Source organism: Lacerta agilis, chromosome 13, assembly GCF_009819535.1.
Source record: "Lacerta agilis isolate rLacAgi1 chromosome 13, rLacAgi1.pri, whole genome shotgun sequence".
In the NCBI taxonomy this organism is placed as follows: domain Eukaryota; kingdom Metazoa; phylum Chordata; class Lepidosauria; order Squamata; family Lacertidae; genus Lacerta; species Lacerta agilis.
Window position 1 is genome coordinate 45,735,928 of NC_046324.1, and position 22,178 is coordinate 45,758,105.

A 22,178-nucleotide genomic window follows, 5' to 3' on the forward strand; every position below is an offset into this window, starting at 1 on the left:
TTAAAACAGTTGCAGCTTCCCCCAAAGGATTCTGGGAGCTGCAATGAGCGGTGTTGTTTTTTGAGAGTGCCGCAACTTGTTCGGAAACCCCTGTTCCCCTCCCCACAGGGCTACCGTTCCCATTGGCCTGTTAACCCCCCTCTGGTAGTTCTGCTGGGGAGGAATATAGGAGGTGCCCCAAAAAGTCCCAGCATCCTTAAACGACACTTCCCATGACTCTTGGAAGGAAAACCACAATTGTTTAAAGTGATAGGACACTGCTTCAAACGGATAGAGCACATGGGGCCTAATTCTGGGTGCAAGTGAGAGTGACGTCGGTTCTCCAAACGCTGGTTCTTATACAGCTGTAACAAAAGTATGCACTCACAAGAGAGAGATATCAGCAACCTGACAAATAAATACTTAGAAAAGCAAGTCTTCGGGGGGGGGGGAGAGAGGGTGCCCACCAAAAGGCTGAGCGCCCACTTTCAGTGGCTGTTGCTAGATAGAGGTGGAGCGAGACAGAACAACAGGTGGAAGAGAAAATGGGAATGGAGCACTTTAAGGAGGAGGACTCACCGTGCTGCAACATTTTGTTGCAGGCCCCACACATAATCATTTAATTTCATATGGCCAGAGGCGATACGTCTGCCAGACTCTGACATTTTAACACAGCCTCTGCTCCTCCCAAACCGCTGCATTTGGAGGGGAAGCTGGATTCACGTTAGGAAATCGGAGGAGCAGCTCCAGGCCTGCGGGGTTTCGGGCCTCTGCCGTCCTAAATCACGGCAGCCTGTTTGGCACCTAAGTGAGAGCAGCGTGTGTGGATTTTGCCACCTATGCAAAGCGGAGTGAGGCATGGCCCTGCCTGCCCACGGAAACACACCCTTCTTAAGCTGCCTTGCTGTCTCTCCTTGTTCCAAACGCGGTCATCAAAAGCATAAATGCCTGGGCGCATTCTCACATGAGAGGAGCGTCACAAACACGCTATAAAACAGGGAGGGCGGCGTCTGTTCCGTCAACATTGCAGTGGCTGGCTTTGTGGGATTTGCAAACAGGCTAAGTAAGCTGCAGCTGAGAGCCTCAGACAACCAAGAGGCCTCTCAGTAAATTTTATTTGGCTAAATTTCAGGTTTTGCCCAGCCGGCAAGAAATAAATAGGCTCATGGCAAGTTACATATTTTTGCCGAGTTGTACATTTCCAGTTGCATCCTCGCCTACGTATGTGTATATATGGAAATATAAAACCTCATTATTTCTATTTTCATTGTTCTTCCTGTTAGAATAATACACATTTTTTTGGAGGGGAGGGTAACGCTGTGGGGTCTTTTAAACTTGGCGTAGCTTAGCGAGGAAGATGCTTGTAAAAAAATATATGTCCATAATGTTCAAAACTGCATACAAAAATGTGTTTATTAAGAAAAAGTCGCACTAAAATGCTGGTTGGTTTTCATGAGGATTCTAATTCCCTCCCCCCCCCCCTTAAAGAAATAGTAATTGCGGACTGTTGCGGAAATATGTGGGAACTGATTTTAAGACTGGGGAAATGAGACACCGAGAGCACCTAAATTGCCAGATCTATCCATCCTTATATAGGTTGCACCCTTACTTCTGAGTAGCCGTGCTTAGGAGGCTTGCAAGCCGTGGGTGATGTAAGAACATAGTTGTCTGGATGAAAGAAAACTTGATCTGAGCCAAGCACAACACATTATCTGCCTGCGTTTGGCCACTTAAGATCCTGATGATACTTTCAACTCGCCTACCCTCTCCCAGGGGCCGGTCGACTTTTGCAAGGCTGGGCGTGCCAATGCCTTTGAAGTCTTGACACAGCGGCGTCCCCTGAGCTGGCGTGCTATTATTGACTGGGTCAGGCTGGTTTCTGTTACGCTCGCAAGGCGCTTAAATAGGCCAGGTGTTTCGGCCTCCTCCGATGAGCTGCCCCATTGCCACCGAGAGCGCAGAGGCCCTTTCAAAATCGCCTCTGATGCAAACCCTACCAAACAGGGTTGCCAGTTCTCCAGGACTGGCCGAAAGCCTCCGAGGTTTGCCTGGCCCCCTCCAGGTGGCAAGAGAAGGGCTTGAATCTCGAGACGATCACTCTTAATACTGAAAAAGGATTAAGAAGACAGTGTGTGCAGCATGCAAGCTTCAGCCTGGAAAGACCTGGCTGCAAATTATTGTATAGACTCTCAGGGAGTCCTCTCCTCTCCCAATTAACTTCCGTCTCCAGGGCTCAGTGGTGGGAGAGAGTGCAGAGGAAGGATAACCAGGATCCGCCCCATGACATCACCAGCACCCACCCCCTAGGTGTCAGGTTTGAGGCCTGAAATTCTAAGAGTCTGGGGTGCTCTTGACCTGGCAACGGTACTATGAAATCAATTCCCTTTCGTTGTCTGCTTTCTTCGTTGTTTCCATTTCTTTGCAATATAATCTTCTTGCCGCCTTCATCATATACGAGGTTATCACCTCGTGCTCCTGTCCCACTGAACCCTCCCCCTTTTATATATTTTTTAAAAAGTAAAATAAAACTTGTTGCCGTTGAACTTCCAACGAATATGCTTTCCCACACCTGCTTTTAAAAAGGAGACTGGGCAAGCTCACGAAGGATGGATTTATCCCTGGCTACTAGTCATGGTGGCTAAATGGAACCTCCAAGTCCAGGGAAAGTCTACCTCTGAGTAACAGCTGATGGGTAAAGTTGTTGCCTCTGTGACAGCACCTCCTTCCGTGGTGCCTCAAGAGTGCAGTGGACGCTTGGGTTGCGAATGCGATCCATGCGGGAGACGCGTTTGCAACCCGCAGCATTCGTAACCCGTAGCACCGCATCTGCGCATGCGCGGGTTGCAATTCGCCACTTCTGTGCATGCGCGAAGCGTGATTTAATGCTTCTGCGCATGCGCGAAGTGCCGAACCTGGAAGTATCCCATTTTGGTACTTCCGGGTTTGGCACAGTGCGCAACCCAAAAACACGCAACCTGAAGCGGCCGTAACCCGAGGTATGACTGTATTAGAAAACTATAAGGATTGTGTCCCTAAATTTCCTTCTTTGGGGTTATTGCAATTTACCTGGATACAGGATCCGGCTAATCATTCCAGGCATGATGATGACAACCATGGGAAGCATTTTCAAATAGCTGGCTAAGATGGACCCGGCCTTGGCATGGTTGAGGTTCTTTGCTGAGAGAGACCTCTGGACAATGACCTGTGAGAAAGAGAGAGAGAGGGGAAAAAAATGATGTACTTCAGGGATTGGGAATCCTTTCCAGCATAAGGGCCACATTCCCTTCTCTGCAGCCTTCTGAGGGCCACTTGCCAGTGGCGGCCACAGCAACACATGCTGATTTCCCCTTTCAACAGCAGGCTAGTTTCTGTACATTTTAAGATGGTATCCATCAACTGCAGTTACTATTAATTCTTCCATTAAAAATCTGCTACCAAATTAAGAAGGACACCTCCTTTAATCAAAAGGTTGTTGTTGTTGTTTTTTTAAAAAAAGAGATAAAAATCAACGCATCTAGCCAATTACACATTGCAGCCTTAATTAATTGCAGCCTTAATTAATTGTCATCAAAGCTGCAGATCTTGTATGCAAGTAGCTACCTACAGTCGATTCCCTTAATTCTTTCCACAAAGGTGGCTGGCACTGTAGGCAAGTGAGACTTAACCATAGCATCCTATTATTTATTCAATAGGGCTGATTGTATGTTTTATAAAACCAATATAGGCAGGGCTAAATGACACTTGGCACAAAGCATTTTAAATTACGCTCCAGTACAATAAAAAAAAAAAAGTAGAAACTTGATTTTTTGAAACGTACATCCAATGGATGTTTGTATTTTCAGGAAGCTGAATTCTGTGGTTTTTTTACAACTAATTCTAGGTTTCGGGGTTGTTTTGTTTGTTTGCTTGCTTGCTTTTGCTGAGCTTCAATAGAATTGCAGCATGCACACAATCCTGAACAAAGATGGATGAGCTCTCCCAAGCTCATCTCGCATTAATTCAGAAAGGGCTGAGATCTTGGGAACCCCCAGATCATTGTTTACAAGCCAACGTCCAGGAAAATGATTCAAACTTCAGCCTCTAACATATTCCACTATTCAATGTGATAGAGCGACGTTGCTCCGTTTCATTGTGTACAGGGAGAATTTAAAAGGCTGCCAGGACAAAAATCTAGTTGAGGGGAACAGCTTCCACCTCCAGGTCCATTATTGGGCTTGAGCTTTGCATCTGCTCTCCCAACAGCCCAGCAGCTGGCTGGAAGTTGGAAGTTGTAGCCCGAAACATCTGGAGAACATCAAGTTGGGGAGAGGCTGGATAAGGGGAGAAACCAGAAATCCTTCTCTGGCTCAGATTCCAATCTGAGCCAAAAAATAACTCTGGGGTTTGTTAAAGCTCATCTCTCGTTTGAGTCAGGCATGGACAAACTCACAAAGTATTATTTTTTCCTGAACCTGCCTTGGGAGAACTTCACCAGCGTCCCAAATCCTGCCAGGGTGCAAAGAGTTGCTTCTGATGCAACCAGGAGCTTGAAACAGCAACCGTGGTTGGTTGTTGCTGTTTTCAATGTTCTCTCCTTTGAACAGCACCTCCACCCCATATCCTTATCAAAATCTGCTTCAAGAGCAGACCATCCGTGGAGAGGGAAGCTGTCACTTGAGAAACAAATATCCACGTTTGCCCTAAAAATAAAATTTTGTGGTTATGATCCACTGAAGCCCAGTACTGAACTGTGTTCTGAAGCAATAAATCCCCAATCAAATTGTGCCTCTGCTATGAACTTGGGACCAGACTACATGTGATGGCAGCAAATTCCCTATGGGAAAAGGGGGTCACTTTTAATTAAATTGCCCCCCATCCTCCTTTGCCACCTGGAGCTCGATAGAGAATGGTTCAGTTCAGCTCTGATTCATCCATTTGTGTCCAGTCATCAGACCACCACCAAAAATAAAATAAAATAAAATATCAAAATAGAACAGAGTAACATCAATAGAAGTTAGTTCTTAACTTAGATGAGCTACAACATAAACATTATTAGAATGCCAACTATTCTCGGCAGATCACAACCTGCTCCGTTAAAACGGAAAGATAGTTCCACTGTTACGAAATATTAAAATGAAATAAAGCAAAATGATGCCAATCTGAATAAAATTTTGTGAAGATTGGCATAAAACAAGTAGAAGGTTCTGAAATATCTTCCTGGCAAGATACGACACCCTCTCTTAAATAATTTTCTCCTCTCCTCGGTTACTGCAGACAGAAAATGCACAGCCTCCACAGTTACATATTTATCTTGTCCATCCAGCAGATAAATTACAGGCTCGCGGTCAGGCCTCTCCCCACCTCTCCCTAAAATTTGCCCCAAAGTGTTGCTCTCTCAACACACTTCAATATGTAATAATATGTACAAAGCCTTCAGCCCATTTTAAACCACAAGGACAGGTATGTCCAGAATATGGCATATTTCTTAACTTTCTTCCTAGGGTAGCTAAAGGCTGGTTCAGATGCAAAAAGCGATTGCCTGGTGATTAATATTAAGGGGGGGGAGGATTAAAATTGCATGGTGCCCCGTGAGTAAAGCCTGGGAGGGTTTGTTTTAATAGACAATGAGTGCATGAATCCTGCTTTGAAGATGACGTGGGTGTCTGAGCATGCAGCTTACAAAAGCATGTCTTGTCCATATTTTCCCACTTCGCTGTTGATGGGCAGGACTAAGCATGCTGGTGACCTTCTCAGGGTTCATCAGAGAGCTGAGGGCTGCAGTCTTTTGGACCATTACAAGGGAGGAAGCTCCACTAGGCATGGTGGGACTCCATTCCACATAGGGATGGAGGGGGAATTCAATTCAGTTGACATTTAAAGGCGCTGTGGGTTAAACCACAGAGCCTAGGGCTTGCCGATCAGAAGGTCGGCGGTTTGAATCCCCACGACATTGTTTGGCCCCTGCTCCTGCCAACCTAGCTGTTCGAAAGCACATCAAAGTGCAAGTAGATAAATAGGTACTGCTCTGGCGGGAAGGTAAACGCCGTTTCCGTGCGCTGGTCTGGTTTGCCAGAAGCGGCTTAGTCATGCTGGCCACATGACCCGGAAGCTGTACACTGGCTCCCTCGGCCAGTAAAGCGAGATGAGTGTCACAACCCCAGAGTCGTTCACGACTGGACCTAATGGTCAGGGGTTCCTTTTTTACCCTTTACCCTAAATTCACACTTTCTCCATCACTGCATGAACTGAAACTCAACCGTCCTTCAAAATTTTCACTTACATAAATTTTGCAGTGTGGTTTTTCCAGCCAAATAATGTGTACAAAAATGCAAATGCCGGGCGAAAGTGTCCACCCAAATGCATACGTTGTTGAAAACAACATACAAAGATGCATTTATAAGGCGGAGCTGCTTTGCAAACATGTACGTATTATGAAAACATTTGCAGACAAAAACATGTGCACATTAGGAGAAATCTGCAAATTCCCATGAATTTTCAGAACGTTCTTTTAAAAAATCACAAACCGATATAGATACATGGTGAACGGATTGGAAGAACGAGAAACATGTATGAGAGAAGCCAAAATGGTCAGATTCTTCCATTCATACTTCCAAGTCAACATGCAAAGGATATGTACATAAGATGTAAGGAGAACTCTGCTGGGTCAGGCCAAAGGCCCATCTAGTCCAGTATGCTGTTTTCACAGTGGCCAATCAGATGCCTCTGGGAAACCTGCAAGCAGGATCCAAGCAAAAGAGTAAGTCTCCCTTCCTGTGGTTTCCAGCAACTGGGATTCAGAAGCACAGAGCACAGCCATTGTGATTGGCAGCCATCAATAGTCTTAGGTAAAGGTAAAGGGACCCTGACCATTAGGACAAGTCGCAGACGACTCTGGGGTTGTGGCGCTCATCTCGCTTTATTGGCCGAGGTAAACTGTGTTTACCTTCCCGCCGGAGCGGTACCTATTTATCTACTTGCACTTTGCCGTGCTTTCGAACTGCTAGGTTGGCAGGAGTAGGAACCGAGCAACGGGAGCTCACCCCATCGTGAGGATTCGAACTGCCGACTTTCTGATCGGCAAGCCCTAGACTCTGTGGTTTAGACCACAGCGCCACCCGCTGATCATTAGGTCCATTAGGTCCAGTCGCAGACGACTTGGAGTTGCGGTGCTCATCTTGCTCTATAGGCTGAGGGAGCCGCCATTTGTCCACAGACAGCTTCCGGGTCATATGGCCAGCATGACTAAGCCGCTTCTGGCGAACCAGACCAGCACACAGAAACGGCGTTTACCTTCCCGCCAGAGCGGTACCTATTTATCTACTTGCACTTTGACATGCTTTCGAACTGCTAGGTTGGCAGGAGCAGGGACCGAGCAATAGGAGCTCACCCCATTGCGGGGATTCGAACCACCGGCCTTCTGATCGGCAAGCCTTACCTCCCATGAATTTGTCCATTCCTCTTTTAAACCCTGTGGGAGGGAATTCGATAGTTTAACCATGCACTGTACGAAGAAGGTCATTCTTTTATCCGTCCTGAATCTTCCCACATTCAGGTTTTAATCATTCAGCCCACCAGTGTTAGGAGAGAAGGAGTAAAACTTTGCTCTACCCACTTTCTCCATGACATGCAATATATATATATGTATATAGAAACCCTGCTCTCTGTTTACTTGCCTTTTCCCTAAAGGAAAAAGTCCAACCTTCCATCATGGGGAAATTGCACCAATCCCCTTGACCATCTGTGCTGCCCTTTTCGAACCTATATAAGGCTACAGAAGTGGTGGCGAACTCCCAACACAACACACAACGCACTGTAGTTTTGCAGGTTGCTATTCCTAGTCTCCTGTCCTAGAAATGAAATTCAGGCAGCGATGCTGGTAGCTGGATCAGAGGAGCATAGAAAGCTGAGTTAGACCAGCGATCCGTCCCTTTCCACTAAGGACTCTTCCACACTTTCGTTTGTCCCAGATTTCTAAGCATGGGGCCAAGAGGTTTTTCCTTTCATCCTGCTGCTCCCCCCCCCCCCCAGGAAAACCTGCCGTTTACCACTGAATAGACAAATGTCTATCAGGTTTGCTGCGGGAAAGCAGCGGTGCAAATGGAAAACCTCTCACACCCACACCTAGAAACTGGGGTACAATGGAAGTGTGCCCTAATGCACATGGATTTTCCTGTGCCTTCTTTGGTTGGAGAACTGCATCACCGAATCAGGAGAAGTAAAAATTGCAAAGGAGAGCTTATTATTATTATTATTATTATTATTATTATTATTATTATTATTAATTTTTATTATTTAGATCACCAACAACCCAGTCAAAAACAGTGAATCCCCCCAGGCGGCTGATAAATCGGATATACATGAACAGTAAAACATATTCAAATCAACCATATGTACAGTTCTATATATATTAACAATCCGCCAGGTTTATTTAGCTTTTAACGTTTTGATTACCCCAAATCGTTCAAACCTACCCAAATAATTCAGTAGGTTCTCAAGCCAATCCTCCTCTTTCTCACTGACCTTAAACCCTCCCATTCTGCGTATCTTCGCAGTTAGGTATTCTAAAATTATAATATTGTTCAATTTTTTCCTCCATTGGTTCACCCCTAGCTGTTCTGCATTTTCCCCATTAGTCGCTAAAACCTGTCTGGCTGCAATTACCATCAAATTTACCCTCATAGGAGAGCTATGCTTCACTCTGGGGAGGGTTAATTTGGTAGGCTGCCGTTAAATGCAAAAGGAATGAATTTCTCCCCTGCGCTAGTCCAGAGCAGTGAACATGGGCAGGCACTGGACTTCTCTAGGGAACAAGCAGAGAGAGGGTGCACAGGTAAGAGAAGTCCAGTTTGGGCCTTTTATTGGGAACAATAAAAATAGACTGAGGAGGACAGGATTCCTCCTCTCCCCATCTCCTCAATTCATCCCCATCTCCTCAATTCCAGCTGGCTTCTCAGCTTCACAAACTATTTTTTGAATCCCTGGTTCTTATCAGCATGTGAATTTCATTTCTGGCACATGAGACCCTGCAGAGTAACAGGGCAGAACTTTTCTTCCTGTGAGATCTCTGTGGCAGCCTTACAGCCCCAGACTGTGCAAGTTTACCCCGAAAGTTAAACTCCTCTTGCTCTCTTCCAGACAACTACAGTTTTGAAAGCTGCAGGTGTCGTAAGTTAGTGTGTTTTTAAACTGGATTTAGCTTTGCTGCATTTGTTGAGCTTCGTGCACTCCGCTTAGAGACAATTGCGATGAAGCGGCACAGATTTTAGTGTGCTGAATAGTAATAGCAAACGCCAGGAAGGCTGTCACTGTTCTGACTCCCAATGTCAAAAAAGGAGGACGGGGAGACACACACACACACACACACAGAGAGAGAGAGAGAGAGAGAGAGAGAGAGAGAGAGAGAGAGAGAGAAGGAAGCAGGGAGGCAATTTTCAAACGTGGGTGAAAGGGAGACTTTTGCAAGCTGCAAAAAAAAATTTTTAAAAAAATTAGGGGTGCTCCAGTAGGTTCATCATCTTCAAAGCAGAATGTAACTATTCATCATCTATTAAAGTCATCCCACCCAGGCCTTATTCACAGGGCTGTTGTGCTATTGTTCCCATTGCACAGAAGAGGAAAACCAAATCTTCCGCTTTCCTCTGCTTGCATCCGATAAGCGGGGGAAATGCGGAGTGAATTTTGATGGCACTCCTGTGACTCAGCGGAAGTGCATGATTCACCTTGTCTTGGTGCAAGATCAGGCAACAGCCAGCCCTGCCTTTGCCATTTTCCTGGCAATGAAGCATATCTCAGATGATTCACAGCTGAGGATGTAAGAAGGCATCGCTTTTCATTCCTCCCTGTATCTGTCTCACGCAGGGTTGTTTCCGTACCGCTGCAGTTCGCCTTTTGCCCAAAAAAACCCCCTGTTATTCACCTCGCTGCCTGCTGTGGTGAAATTATGTCGCTTACGTAATTTATGCAATGACATAAGTTACCTTGCCATTACGATATTCCACCCCATTCATTTAAATGCAAAGGAAATGCAATGCAAGGACGGTGGGAGGGGAACAGAATCAATTATATTTCATTTGTGGGCTGAAAGCAACAGCAGGAAATAACCATTGTGTTCATTGGATCGATTTCCATTCTGAACATGGGAGATTCTACTCCTGTTTTCAGTAGAATTCTCCAATATCTTTATTTGCTGCATGCCATGTTGGCTGAGAGAGAGAGAGAGAGAGAGAGAGAGAGAGAGATATGTCAATCTTTGCAGCCGCGGATAAGTCCCAATGTTAAAGAAATTAGGGGCACCCACTAATTTCATAATGCGCTTTTGCTAATCTATGCTGCTGCCACATTTGGAATAAAGGTGCACCGTTCTGACTGCACTGTCTCAAAGAGGGGCAAAGGACATTGTACAGGTGAAACTCGAAAAATTAGAATATCGTAGAAAGGTTCATTTCTTTCAGTAATTCAACTTAAAAGGTGAAACTAATATATGAGATAGACTCATGACATGCAAAGCGAGATATGTCAAGCCTTTATTTGTTATAATTGTGATGATTATGGCACACAGCTGATGAGAACCCCAAATTAACAATTTCAACTTTGGGGTTTTCATCAGCTGCACGCAATAATCATCACAATTATAACAAGCAAGGCTTGACATATCTCACTTTGCATGTCATGAGTCTATCTCATATATTAAACTCCAGTAGTTAATGAAAACAACTGCTTACATAAATGGACTTTTCCACGATATTCTAATTTTTCGAGTTTCACCTGTAGTTCCGGGAAATGGTAATAATAATATTTTATTTCTTGTATCTGAAGAAGTGTTCATGCACACGAAAGCTCATACCACATTCCCTCATGGGGAAATTTCCAGGGGCCTGTTGCAAAAGTGAGTGGAGCAACATACGCAACTCATGGCTTTGCAAAGTAGGTTGCATTCCAGTTGTGCAAAAGTCAAAGCTTTCTACATTCTCAAACGTTGCATCTCTCCATTCTCCATGCAATCAGAAGATGTTATTACACTTCATGGACATGTCCCAGCTGTGGGAATGTTCAGGGAGGCAGGAGAAGGTATATTGTTTAATGATATCCTTCCTAACTTGCGTTAACAGGTTCTATATCTTAGCAGAGTTTAACCATTCCCCTTTAAATGCACAGTGGTTTTCTTGTTGCAGGCTAGTTGTAGCCTCTAAATATAGGATTCCTGGTAAGATCCCTTCTTGTCCCTCTTAAAAAGAATAAACATGAGAATCTTATTCAAGTAAATATAAATGGAGTTTACTCACATTCATTCAGTTCACAGTTAGATCCCTGAAGGCAGGCTTAGGTTACAAAAGTATATATACATGTGGAACTATTCTATAAGGGAGTTAGTACCTAAGTGACTGCAAACAAGCATTCACTTCTCCTCACACATAGAGAAAAACAAAACGGAGAAGAGAGAGGAGTAAAAGAAGATGGTGTGCTCCTCTTCCCCAGATTAGGCAACACACACACTAGTCATATGCAGAGGAAGTTTGTTCAAAATCAAATCAAACTTTATTCACGTAGCCAACAGGCCATTGCGACTAAGAATACAGATAAAACAGATAAAAATACCGGAGAAAGACCAGTCAGGTACACAAATATATAAATATACTGATAAATAATATGGAACCCCCAGGCTAAAAGTCTGTTCAAATAGTGACCTCGTTCTCAGAGTCAAACGATTTTCTCTGTTATGGAAGTTTGTTCCAGCTCAGGAGGAAACAGGAAGTTTTCTCCTGGCTGGTACAAAGCATCCCCTAGCATGTCCATTCTAGGAGTGTTGTACTTGACTCCTATGTATCTGAAGAAGTGTGCATGCACACAAAAGCTTATACCCAGAACAAACTTAGTTGGTCTCCAAGGTGCTGCTAGATAATTGGGTTTTTGTTTTTGTTTTTTAAATTTCGACTGCGTCAGACCAACACAGCTACCGACCTGAATCTTGACTGCTGTGTGTTTCACATCCCACACCAGCCAGGCAAAAAACACTCAAGGAGGGTGTGGCCAAGGGAGGGTCCCAAACAGAGGGCAATATACAGTAATCTGGAAAGCTGCATTTGGTGCAATAGCCTGAGGTTATTGTGGGCTAAGCCAAGAATCGTGGTGAGGGAGAGCAAAAATGGCCCAGATCGGTGCATTCGCAGAAACCCATCAAATTAGGCTTTGCTGTGCTGTGTCAACAAGGCCCGATATAAGAAAGCTTCTTAGCAATACCCCAGCCTCTCCAGGTCATCTGTCATGGATCCTGTTTGCTGATCAGGTGTGGCACCCTAATAAGTCTGTGTCGCTGTCTAAATATTTGCAATTTTGCCTGGTTGTTTCAACATGTTGAAAGTCTCTCTGGCTCAAAGGTTTTGGCAGCCAGCAAGCCTCCTTGATCCAGGACAAAGTACGGCAGCACCTTGTTATAGAATCATAGAATCGTAGAGTTGGAAGGAACCCTGGTGTGGGGGGTCATTAGTCCAACCCCCAGCAATGCAGGAATCTCAGTTAAAGTGTCCATGACAGATGGCCACCCAGGGTCTCATTTCATTTTATTTATCTGCAAAAATTTGTGAACCACCAGCATTAAGAAAAAGATATGGTGCTAAACATGTTATCACCCATAGTCCTGGCCATAAAATAACTATAGTGATGGATTATGGTGGTTATCAATATTATTACTACACAGGGCTTATAGCATATTCGGCATATTTCACCTGCATTATTTGAGCCATCCTTACAAGATGTAAGGTAAAGAAGGTAAAGGGACCCCTGACCATTAGGTCCAGTTGCGGATGACTCTGGGGTTGTGGCGCTCATCTCACTTTACTGGCCGAGGGAGCTGGCCACACAAAAACACTCTGGGAGAGTACACCACAGCGTCAGTAATAGGTGCAGCTTAGGGGGGAGTCCTGGGAACCAGAGAGAGAGGCCTGGAGGGGGGGGCATTTAGAAGAGAAGAAGAGTTTTGGATTTGATATCCCGCTTTATCACTACCCTAAGGAGTCTTAAAGCGGCTAACATTCTCCTCTCCCTTCCTCCCCCACAACAAACACTCTGTGAGGTGAGTGGGGCTGAGAGACTTCAGAGAAGTGTGACTAGCCCAAGGTCACCCAGCAGCTGCATGTGGAAGAGCGGAGACGCGAACCCGGTTCCCCAGATTATGAGTCTACCACTCCTAACCACTACATCACACTGGCTCTCATTTAGCCACTGAGCCTGAAGTTCCCTGTTCCCTGATATAAATAATAACAGAAAATAAATTTGCAGGGTTAATGAATACCCAAAGCATGACTGCTCACAGCTTTCTTCCCCTTTTCGTGCTTCACAAACAGGGACCACAACTGCTCTGCTACGGGTCCAGGGTGCAAATGTCTGCTGGAAGAGGCAAAAGTGGTTCCCCGCAGCAGAAAACCCCAGGAGATGGCAAATACCAGCAGGATGGAAGCCGGGCCAAAAAGCAACCCCCAGGCCCAGCCGGCCAGCCGTACTGGCAGAGCAAAGGTTTCGGCACTTCGAAGAACGCACAAGCCGGCCGCTTCTCCCAAGGAAGAAGCAGCCCGTCACGAGCAGCCTCCACCGCAGAGGCCCAGAGGGCGGCGGAAGAAATAAGGACGCCCTTTGGCATCCCGCTGTCCAAACTGTCGGAATCCAAGCACCTAAAGAACAAGGTGTCTCCGTGGTCCGATGCCAAGCGGAGGCACCCAGGAGCCACCAACCACAAAGAGCAATAGGACGGGAGATGGTCGCCCTGGGGCACTGAGAAAGAGTCCTGCCGGGGTGCAGGGAGGGACCCACGAAAGTGGGGTTGTTTTGCAATGGTGCGCTTGCCCGGCGGGGAGAGGGGGTTTTACCTGGTCTGTGCACCAGTACCATGTGGCCACGACCGAGAGCCCAAAGGTCATGCCAGTCCAGGGCAAGTCTCCGGAGACAGGATCCCGGAAAAGGTGCATTGCATCGAGCCTGGGCACGTGGCAGGTTGTGTTGGGGATGATCTTAGACGGCACGGCCTTTAAGTAAGCTTCTTCCAGGTTCTGGTAGCCGCCGATCTCGTCGAAAGCTTTGCAGGGGATAGAGGGGTGGGGAGAGGCAATAATTTAAAACAGGTATACCAAAACGTGAACGAAGGCTCACCTCCTCCTTCGCTTCCCGCCGCGACTTTTAGTGTTGCAAGGAAAACAACCGCCTTGGTGTAATGTCGGCACGCTTTCCTGTTCCAGCACCTGGGGGTGGGGATTTGGTAGGGGGACTCACAAGCACGAGGGTGTGCAGCATTTCCTGAAATCTCTAGCTCTACAGAAGCCTTCGGTGTAGCAGGGGTTGTATAGAGCAGGCATACCCAAACTCGGCCCTCCAGATGTTTGGGGACTACAACTCCCATCACCCCTAGCTACCAGGACCAGTGGTCAGGAATGATGAGAATTATAGTGTCAAAACATCTGGAGGGCCAAGTTTGGGGGTGCCTGGTGCAGAGCCCCTGCGTTGCAGGCAGGTTTCAGGTTTGGTCCCTGCCTTTGCCGGTTAGACTGGCCGGAGCTAGCAGTTGATGGGGATGTCCTTGGCCTGAAGCCCTGGGGAATAGCTGCCAGCCAGTGTAGGCAACACTCTGGCCTGGGTGGACTTGGTATGAGGCATGGAGGGTGAAGCTTGTTGCCCAGATCACTTTGCACCCCCCCAAACAAAATATGGGGGGCCAGCTCACCCCCAATGTTGAGAACAATCAGTTGTGGAGGAGGCCGATCGTGAAGCCAGGCGCAGCGTGGCTTCAGTGGCTGTCGGCTCCTCCCGCTGCCATGGAGCGGAAGGAGGGGGGAAGCAGCCCCCAGCTGTGGCAGCAGCAGGAGGAGGAGGAGGAGACTGAGTGCCAGAGAGGAGGAGCCTCCAGCCATCGAAGTCGCGCTGCCGTCATGTTTGGCTCCACCCCTGGCACGTCCTGGCATCCCACACATGTCATGCAGGCATCATCGGGGCCCCAATCTTCAGCTCAAGCTGGTGCCTCTGGCTGCAAGACTGTGGGTGTGGCTAGAGTCGGTGGCGGGTGGGGCCATACACACACACACACACACACACTGCACGCTGGCCCTCGTCTTCATCAGAGGTGGCCGTTTCCCCCTGCACCAGCCCCCCCCCCCCATTGCAACTGTGCCAGCCCACCCAGCGGTCGGGGAGCATAATTAACTTGCAAAATTTAGCAGGGGCAACTATGGGCCTCACTGGGGGTCACTGAGAGCCACATACAGCCCACTGGGCACAGGCAGCCCACACCGCAATTCAAGGCAATTCCTAAACCATTTAAGCAGGAGTTCCTGGGTTTATTTTGGGCAGAGAGGTACAGCTGAGCAGGGTCAGGGACTAGGAGTCGGATTCCTCTTCAACCAGGTGATGGAGTTGAGGACTCTGAACCTAAAGAGGACGGGCGTATGATTCTATATAGGGCCAGCCCCAGAAGTGCTGCTACCCACTTAACCTGTGGGGGTAACCCCATCTCCAGGGATGCCTTCCGACTCTGCTGTAGGAGACCCTGGAAGACCTGAACCTTCCCTGCTCCGTCACAGTAGGACAGGCATGCCCAAACTCGGCCCTCCAGATGTTTTGGCACCACACTTCCCATCATCCCTGACCACTGGTCCTGTTAGCTAGGGATGATGGGAGTTGTAGTCCCAAAACATCTGGAGGGCCGAGTTTGGGGGTGCCTGCAGTAGGAGATGGTTGGGAAAGGCTGTGTCCCTTTAAGTCAAGCAGGTTCTCGAATTAAAGTTGGTGAGAAGAATCAGGCTACACCTGGTTCCATTATGGGCTGGGTTGCAACTTGTTCCTTGCTGGACCAACTTCAGAGGCAGAAACCTGCCTTGCGTCCTGGCTGAATTTTGTCACACCTTGCCCTGTAACCAGCCAGGATCTCACCATGTCCTACAGCTTCTTGGGCCTTGGCAACAAGACAAGCGGGTAAACGTATTCTTCATATGTACAAGTTTTAGGATTCACACCTTTACGGTTAAAGGGATCACAGGTACAGTAGCAGGTGATGGGAAAGAGGCCCGCTTGTCCCTGAGACGGTGGAGAGCAACTGCAGGTCGGGTTACAGGTGGGTAGCCGTGTTGGTCTGCCATAGTCGAAACAAAATAGAAAATTCTTTCCAGTAGCACCTTAGAGACCAACTGAGTTTGTTCTTGGTATGAGCTTTCGTGTGCATGCACACAAAAGCTCATACCAAGAACAAACTCAGTTGGTCTCTAAGGTGCTACTGGAAAGAATTTTCTATTTTGCAGGTCGGGTTATGCAGTCCTGGGAAAAGGGAATCAATTGTCCGAGGAAACATTCTGCTTCGCATATTGCCTGATCATCAAGGGAGGTTAGCAAAGGCTGAATCAGATTGCCCCCCCAAAAAAAAGTTGCAATAATGGTGATGAGGATTGAGTCACTCCGGGGTTTGCAACCCTTCCAGGGTGAGCCAACAGCTTCCCCAGACGAAAGCCCGTTTTTGCAAAGACATCGTGTCCCGAACCAAAACAAGCACCCACAAATACCGCAGATTAAGGCCGCTCTCTCGGGAAAGTTAATGATTTGAAGCAGTTTGCAAGGGGGGGGCAGGATCTGCAGCCTTTGTTTTTGAGCATCAACAGGAATTAGTGGCCGGGTCCTTTTCAAAGCCTCGTCATGGCAACCACGCAGCAAGCCACCCAACCAGGGCGTGGGCAGGATTACCACATGATCCTTCCCACTTCAACGGTGGCTTTAGATGTAAGCTCCAGAGTATCGGCCGATTTAAATGGGCTGCGGGGGCTGGTTCAAGGTGTTGGGGTGACTGAGGTCGAAAAGCCAAAATGGCGCCCACACCCATTAACTGACCCGGGACACAAGCCGCTGAGAAGTTTCTCTGCACAAGCTTTTCACTAAAACGATTATTACAAACGAAAGCAACGGTTTACTCGGAAACTTCTTAATTTATTCGGCAGCTCAAACCCACTCGGATCACGGCCACATACCACACGTTTCAAGCACGTTTAGACACCTTTGGCAGTCATGGATTTCTGCCCCCCAAGAATCCCAGGAACTGTAGTCTATCCTTCACTAATTTCCAGCAGCCTACACAAACTGCAAATAAACTACAGTTCCCATTATTCTTGGGGGGGGGGGGCTTGGAGAGAGAAAGCCATGCACTATAGTCCAGTCACCATCAGTTCTTCCTCATTAGGGGTTTAGTCCCCGTTTAATTTCTATTTACAGGGCACCCACAGGACAGTGTCCAGAGTCATCCATTTCCCCTTTGGTTCTTTCTTCCTGCCACCCCCAGAAAGAGAGAAGAGGAACTCTGTCTCCACAGGGGCAGGTGACTTTAGCCCTCCTCTTCTATTTCTGCCTTTCTTTCTTTCTTAAACCTCAGTTTCAACTTGGGCAGTGACGTATCGCAACAGTGAACCTATAACCGCATTATTTGTGGTTGTATTATGCATTTAGCGTGAACTCTGGAACTTGTATACACGATTCTGAACAAACTAAGTATACACTCGAATATACACTAAAAAGTGTGTCACCAGCATGAACAGTTTGGAAAGCTCTGCGCTAGAGGGGTCATGAAAAATTTTGTCACAGGTTTTTTTTGTCTACCCATGAAACCAATTTTGGTTGCCGGGTGTGAAATGTCTTGGCGTTATTTTCAGATCTCCTACCCCAGTAACACACTAAACCTCTCTGACTCCATAAGGGAAATAGAGAAGCTAAAGAACAACTGAATCAGGACATTAGGGGTATATATGTGCAATGCAATGCCCTTTGCACCCACAAGTAACAAGGAAATAGCCAAACTTCCTCCAAGGTTAAAGATGTGCTGCTGTTCTCAAGACTTCTTTTTAAGAAGTCTAACTAGATACGCACTCCCGCACAACTGGTTCATGCGGTTGCTGCAGGAGTTTGCCTCACTGTACAGCCTCCAAAGAAATTGTTTACAAATGTAAAAAAGATAAAATAAAAATTATAATGTTCCAAAAATGGTGGAAATTTGCAGCTGTGTTCATTCTGTAAACTCTCGCTCTTTCCCTGTCTATTTAGTGCTGTGTCGTAAATATATGAAGAGTCAGAAGACAGGTCCTTGCCCCAAGGAGATTACAATTTAGAAAGCAGGCAACGGAGGAAGTGGGAGATGCATAACCCCTCAGCCATCCTGATTTGAGTGGGACATCCCGGAACTACGGAAGCCATCCATCCCGGCTTCTGACTGGATCCCGGAATGTCCTGTATTTTGGTCCATCACTCTGGTGCAAGTCAGAAGAGATCTTGGGCGGGGGGGGGGGGATAAGGAGAGTCAGGCCCCCACAGGCAGGCCTTACCTGTTACTGTCAGGATGGTGGCTCCAATGACCATAATGAGAGTCTGCAGAGTATCTGTATAGATGACAGCCGCCAGCCCACCTGCAGACAGTAGACGGGGAGAGCAGATCTGAATTGCAGAGCTGAGTTTTGATCAGCACAATTTGGGGTGCTTCCGGTTCCTCCCCGTGTTTCCAACAGGGGGAGCCCATTAGAACTTGGGGGGTGGAATTTGGGGTCCGTTCACATTAGTGCAAATTTACCTAATTTGCAGTTCCCAAAGCAACATGCATCCTGGCACCTCCAGCCACCCCAAATTTGCACTGCACCGGAAAATAGGTGTCTGCAAACTGCATAGATTAAGGGAATATTTATATGAGTGTAACCTGAAAAAAGATGTGGCGCTGTGGGTTAAACCAGAGCCTAGGGCTTGCTGATCAGAAGGTCGGCGGTTCGAATCCCCGCGACGGGGTGAGCTCCCATTGCTCGGTCCCAGCTCCTGCCCACCTAGCAGTTCGAAAGCATGTCAAAGTGCAAGTAGATAACTAGGTACCACTCCGGTGGGAAGGTAAAACGGCGTTTCTGTGCGCTGCTCTGGTTCGCCAGAAGCGGCTTAGTCATGCTGGCCACATGACCCAGAAGCTGTACGCCGGCTCCCTCAGCCATTAACGCGAGATGAGCACCGCAACCCCAGAGTCGGACACGACTGGACCTAATGGCCAGGGGTCCCTTTACCTTTACCTAACCTGAAAAAAATTGCATTCTATCAGGGGAAATTGTGTGCAAAATACAATGTGTGAATTATTAGGAGAAAACAGCATGCAAAACATTATGACGCCGTTTGCACAAGGCTCTCCCCAAAAGACAAAAGGGGGAGACCAGAAAACAGGTGGTGCCTTAGAAATAGGGGGGGAACTGGAGAGCATATGGAAGGGAGACCTGCGACCTTCCAGGTGTTCGTTTGCTTATTTGTTTACAGTAATCCGCACATCCATTAAAAAAAAATAGCAAAGTGGAATATGACATATAAAAACCAACCACGATATCCATAAAAACATTGATCAATATCAGCAAATACCGATTGGATTAAGAAGATCCGTGTTACAAGGGCCTGTAGAACCAGAAAGGGTTTGAAAATCTGTCTGAAGCAAGCGAGGGATGGTTCTTGCCAAACCAGAGTTTTTGCCCGCAGCTTGCTTGGTACATGGGAGCATGGTCCACCAGACCCTCCAAGTGTCCCTATTTCCCAGGGACGCCCCTGATTTAGAGAAGCCGTCCCGGTTTCTGATTTGATCCCAGAATGCCCCACTTTTCCCCAGGATGTCCCCATTTTCATGGGAGAAATGTCGGAGGGTATGGCGTTATCCGACTCCCGAGCCGCCTGAAGGCGATCCTGTATAGGGAAGTTTTTTAAAAAATGTTCAATGTTATATTATGTTTTTCTCTATGTTGGAAGCCGCCCAGAGTGGCTGAGGCAACCCAGTCAGATGTGTGGGGTATAAATAACAGAATCATCATTGAGGAACAGCTTAGGGAGCTGGATATGTTTAGCCTGGAGAAGAGAAGGTTAAGGGGTGATATGATAGCCATGTTCAAATATATCAAAGGATGTCATATAGAGGAGGGAGAAAGGTTGTTTTCTGCTGCTCCAGAGAAGCGGACACGGAGCAATGGATTCAAACTACAAGAAAGAAGATTCCACCTAAACATTAGGAAGAACTTCCTGACAGTGAGAGCTGTTCGGCAGTGGAATTTGCTGCCAAGGAGTGTGGTGGAGTCTCCTTCTTTGGAGGTCTTTAAGCGGAGGCTTGACAGCCATCTGCAAGGAATGCTTTGATGGTGTTTCCTGCTTGGCAGGGGGTTGGACTAGATGGCCCTTGTGGTCTCTTCCAACTCTAGGATTCTATGAGGAATGGGACGTCCCTATTTTCATGGGAGAAATGTTGGAGGGTATGATTCGCCGTGCACCTTACCTGCAATGGTGTAAATGGCAGTGACGACCAGCATCAGGACAGTGGAAAGGTAGAGATTCCAGCCTAGGCACACCTGAACAAATAAGGCTCCTGAATACAGGTCTGTCTGCAAGGAGAAAGAGAGAACCCATCAGGTTTTTTGCAGGGTAGGGGGGGAAGCTCAGCTAGGACAGGCAAGAGCCGCTTCAGAGCTTTGCCACGCTTTAAACTAACACCTGACTTTTTTTGTTTTAATAGCTATTTCGGTACTACCAGCCCACAGTGAAGCAAGCTGCTTCCTCTGATAAGATTCCCGGCTGTCCTTCAACATTGGGTTACGAGCATGGGAAGCAAAAGGCCTAGCTTGCCACTTTTTCTGCAGACCGAGGCTCTTGTGCCTTCTAACAGCCAAGCGTCAGGTAGAAATCCGCAGGCGAAACCTTTCCCTAGAGCTTCCCACTGGTGACATACGGTTGCCCCACTGTGGAAAACACAGAACCCGGCTGTAATTTTTGGTCGGATTCTGCAGGGCTCCTTTCTGAGTGGCGACCAGCAGTCTCCGCCCTCTGCTAGTAGCACAAGCAGAGACCAGGTCTTAAAGCCAGAAGATGGCTAGGAATTCAACAGATTAATCCAGGGGTAGGCAACCTAAGGCCCATGGGCCGGATGCAGCCCAATCGCCTTCTAAATACGGCCCACGGATGGTCCGGGGAATCAGCGTGTTTTTACATGAGTAGAATGTGTGCTTTTATTTAAAATGCATCTCTGGGTTATTTGTGGGGCATAGGAATTCGTTCATTTTTTCACCAAAAATATAGTATGGCCCACCACGTGGTCTGGGGGACGGTGGACTGGCCCACGGCTGAAAAAGGTTGCTGACCCCTGGATTAATCTATTCATGGGGGCGGGGAGGTTGCATGTGTTAACTTCCAGCCTGTTATGTGATTCATCACATTTGGACGCCTGCTAAGAAACGCCTGCTGAATCTGGCCAATTCCCCATCTGGTCCAACATCTGACCAACTGGACATTTGTGCGAAACCCTCAAGAAAGGACCCGGGTGGAAGTGCAACACTCTCTCCTCTCCACCTGGCCTACCTTGCAGAGTTGTTGTGGTGATAAAATGGGGAGAAGGAGAAGAGCACACCGTCTTCAGCTCCTCTTAGGAAAGATGGGGGTATAAACCTGGAGCTGGAACATCTCAACAACACATTTGGGAAGGGGGAAACATGTTTCCACCTGAACAATGAGAACTAGAAACTTGTTTTGGAGGAAAGCTTGGTGAGCGGAAGCTGCCTGGGTCCGATGGGAGTCCAGGGTGGGGAGATTATGACTGAGACCAAGTACTCAGTGGCTGATACTGTTACACAAGCCTGCTTGTCAACAAGACTTAAGGGGCAGTTTTGAGGCAGCAAGAAATCCCAGGCAAGATTTTCGACATCACAGTCTCATTATCTGGCTTGGCAGGGAGGAGAGGCACACCCAATGGCAGGTAGGCACAAAGAAAACCATTGAGAAAGCAACCGGCTCACCAAATGAGATTCCTTTCTGTCTCCCAACCCAAGGGGAGTTTCAGAGCTTTGGATTCCAAATGCAGAAGGATACGGGCAATACCGACTGCCAACAATTGCTGTGGGCCAGAACCATCGGATCTTGTGACAGGCCCCCTTTGCAAACCCCCTTCAGCCGATATCCTAGAAGTTGGGGGGGCCACCCCTACGAAACGGAGGATCTGTTGATTCACGGCAGGTGTGAGAAAAAGACTTCTTCACCCAGCAGCAAATTAACTTGCGGAACTCACAGCCACAAGGTGTGGTGTCTTCAACAGCTGTGAAAGAGGATTGGACGTATTCACAGAGGTGGCAGAGAAGCTGTGTTAAAAGCTATTAGCCGCTGTGGTTAGGACCAGAAGTTCTAGATGATTTGGTTGTGTGTCAAAGCTGCAGTCTTTTTGGTCA

The 22,178-nt window shown here is 47.3% G+C and overlaps 2 protein-coding genes across 4 annotated transcripts in view; one reads left to right on the top strand and one right to left on the bottom strand.

Annotated features, from left to right (window-relative positions):
* Positions 1 to 13,822, top strand: part of FAM83G (family with sequence similarity 83 member G) — a 39,341-nt gene extending 25,519 nt beyond the window's left edge. For both annotated transcript variants that reach the window (XM_033166964.1, XM_033166966.1), the window contains exon 6: positions 13,299 to 13,822. In XM_033166964.1, the coding sequence (XP_033022855.1) occupies positions 13,299 to 13,697 (399 nt within the window). In that variant the 3' untranslated portion in view covers positions 13,698 to 13,822. The remainder of the gene's footprint in view (positions 1 to 13,298) is intronic.
* Positions 1 to 22,178, bottom strand: part of SLC5A10 (solute carrier family 5 member 10) — a 97,839-nt gene that overhangs the window by 48,870 nt on the left and 26,791 nt on the right. For both annotated transcript variants that reach the window (XM_033166968.1, XM_033166967.1), the window contains 4 exons: positions 20,243 to 20,348; positions 18,291 to 18,371; positions 13,818 to 14,023; positions 3,046 to 3,181 (listed from right to left, as the gene is read on the bottom strand). In XM_033166968.1, coding sequence (XP_033022859.1) covers positions 3,046 to 3,181; positions 13,818 to 14,023; positions 18,291 to 18,371; positions 20,243 to 20,348 — 529 coding nt within the window. The remainder of the gene's footprint in view (positions 1 to 3,045; positions 3,182 to 13,817; positions 14,024 to 18,290; positions 18,372 to 20,242; positions 20,349 to 22,178) is intronic.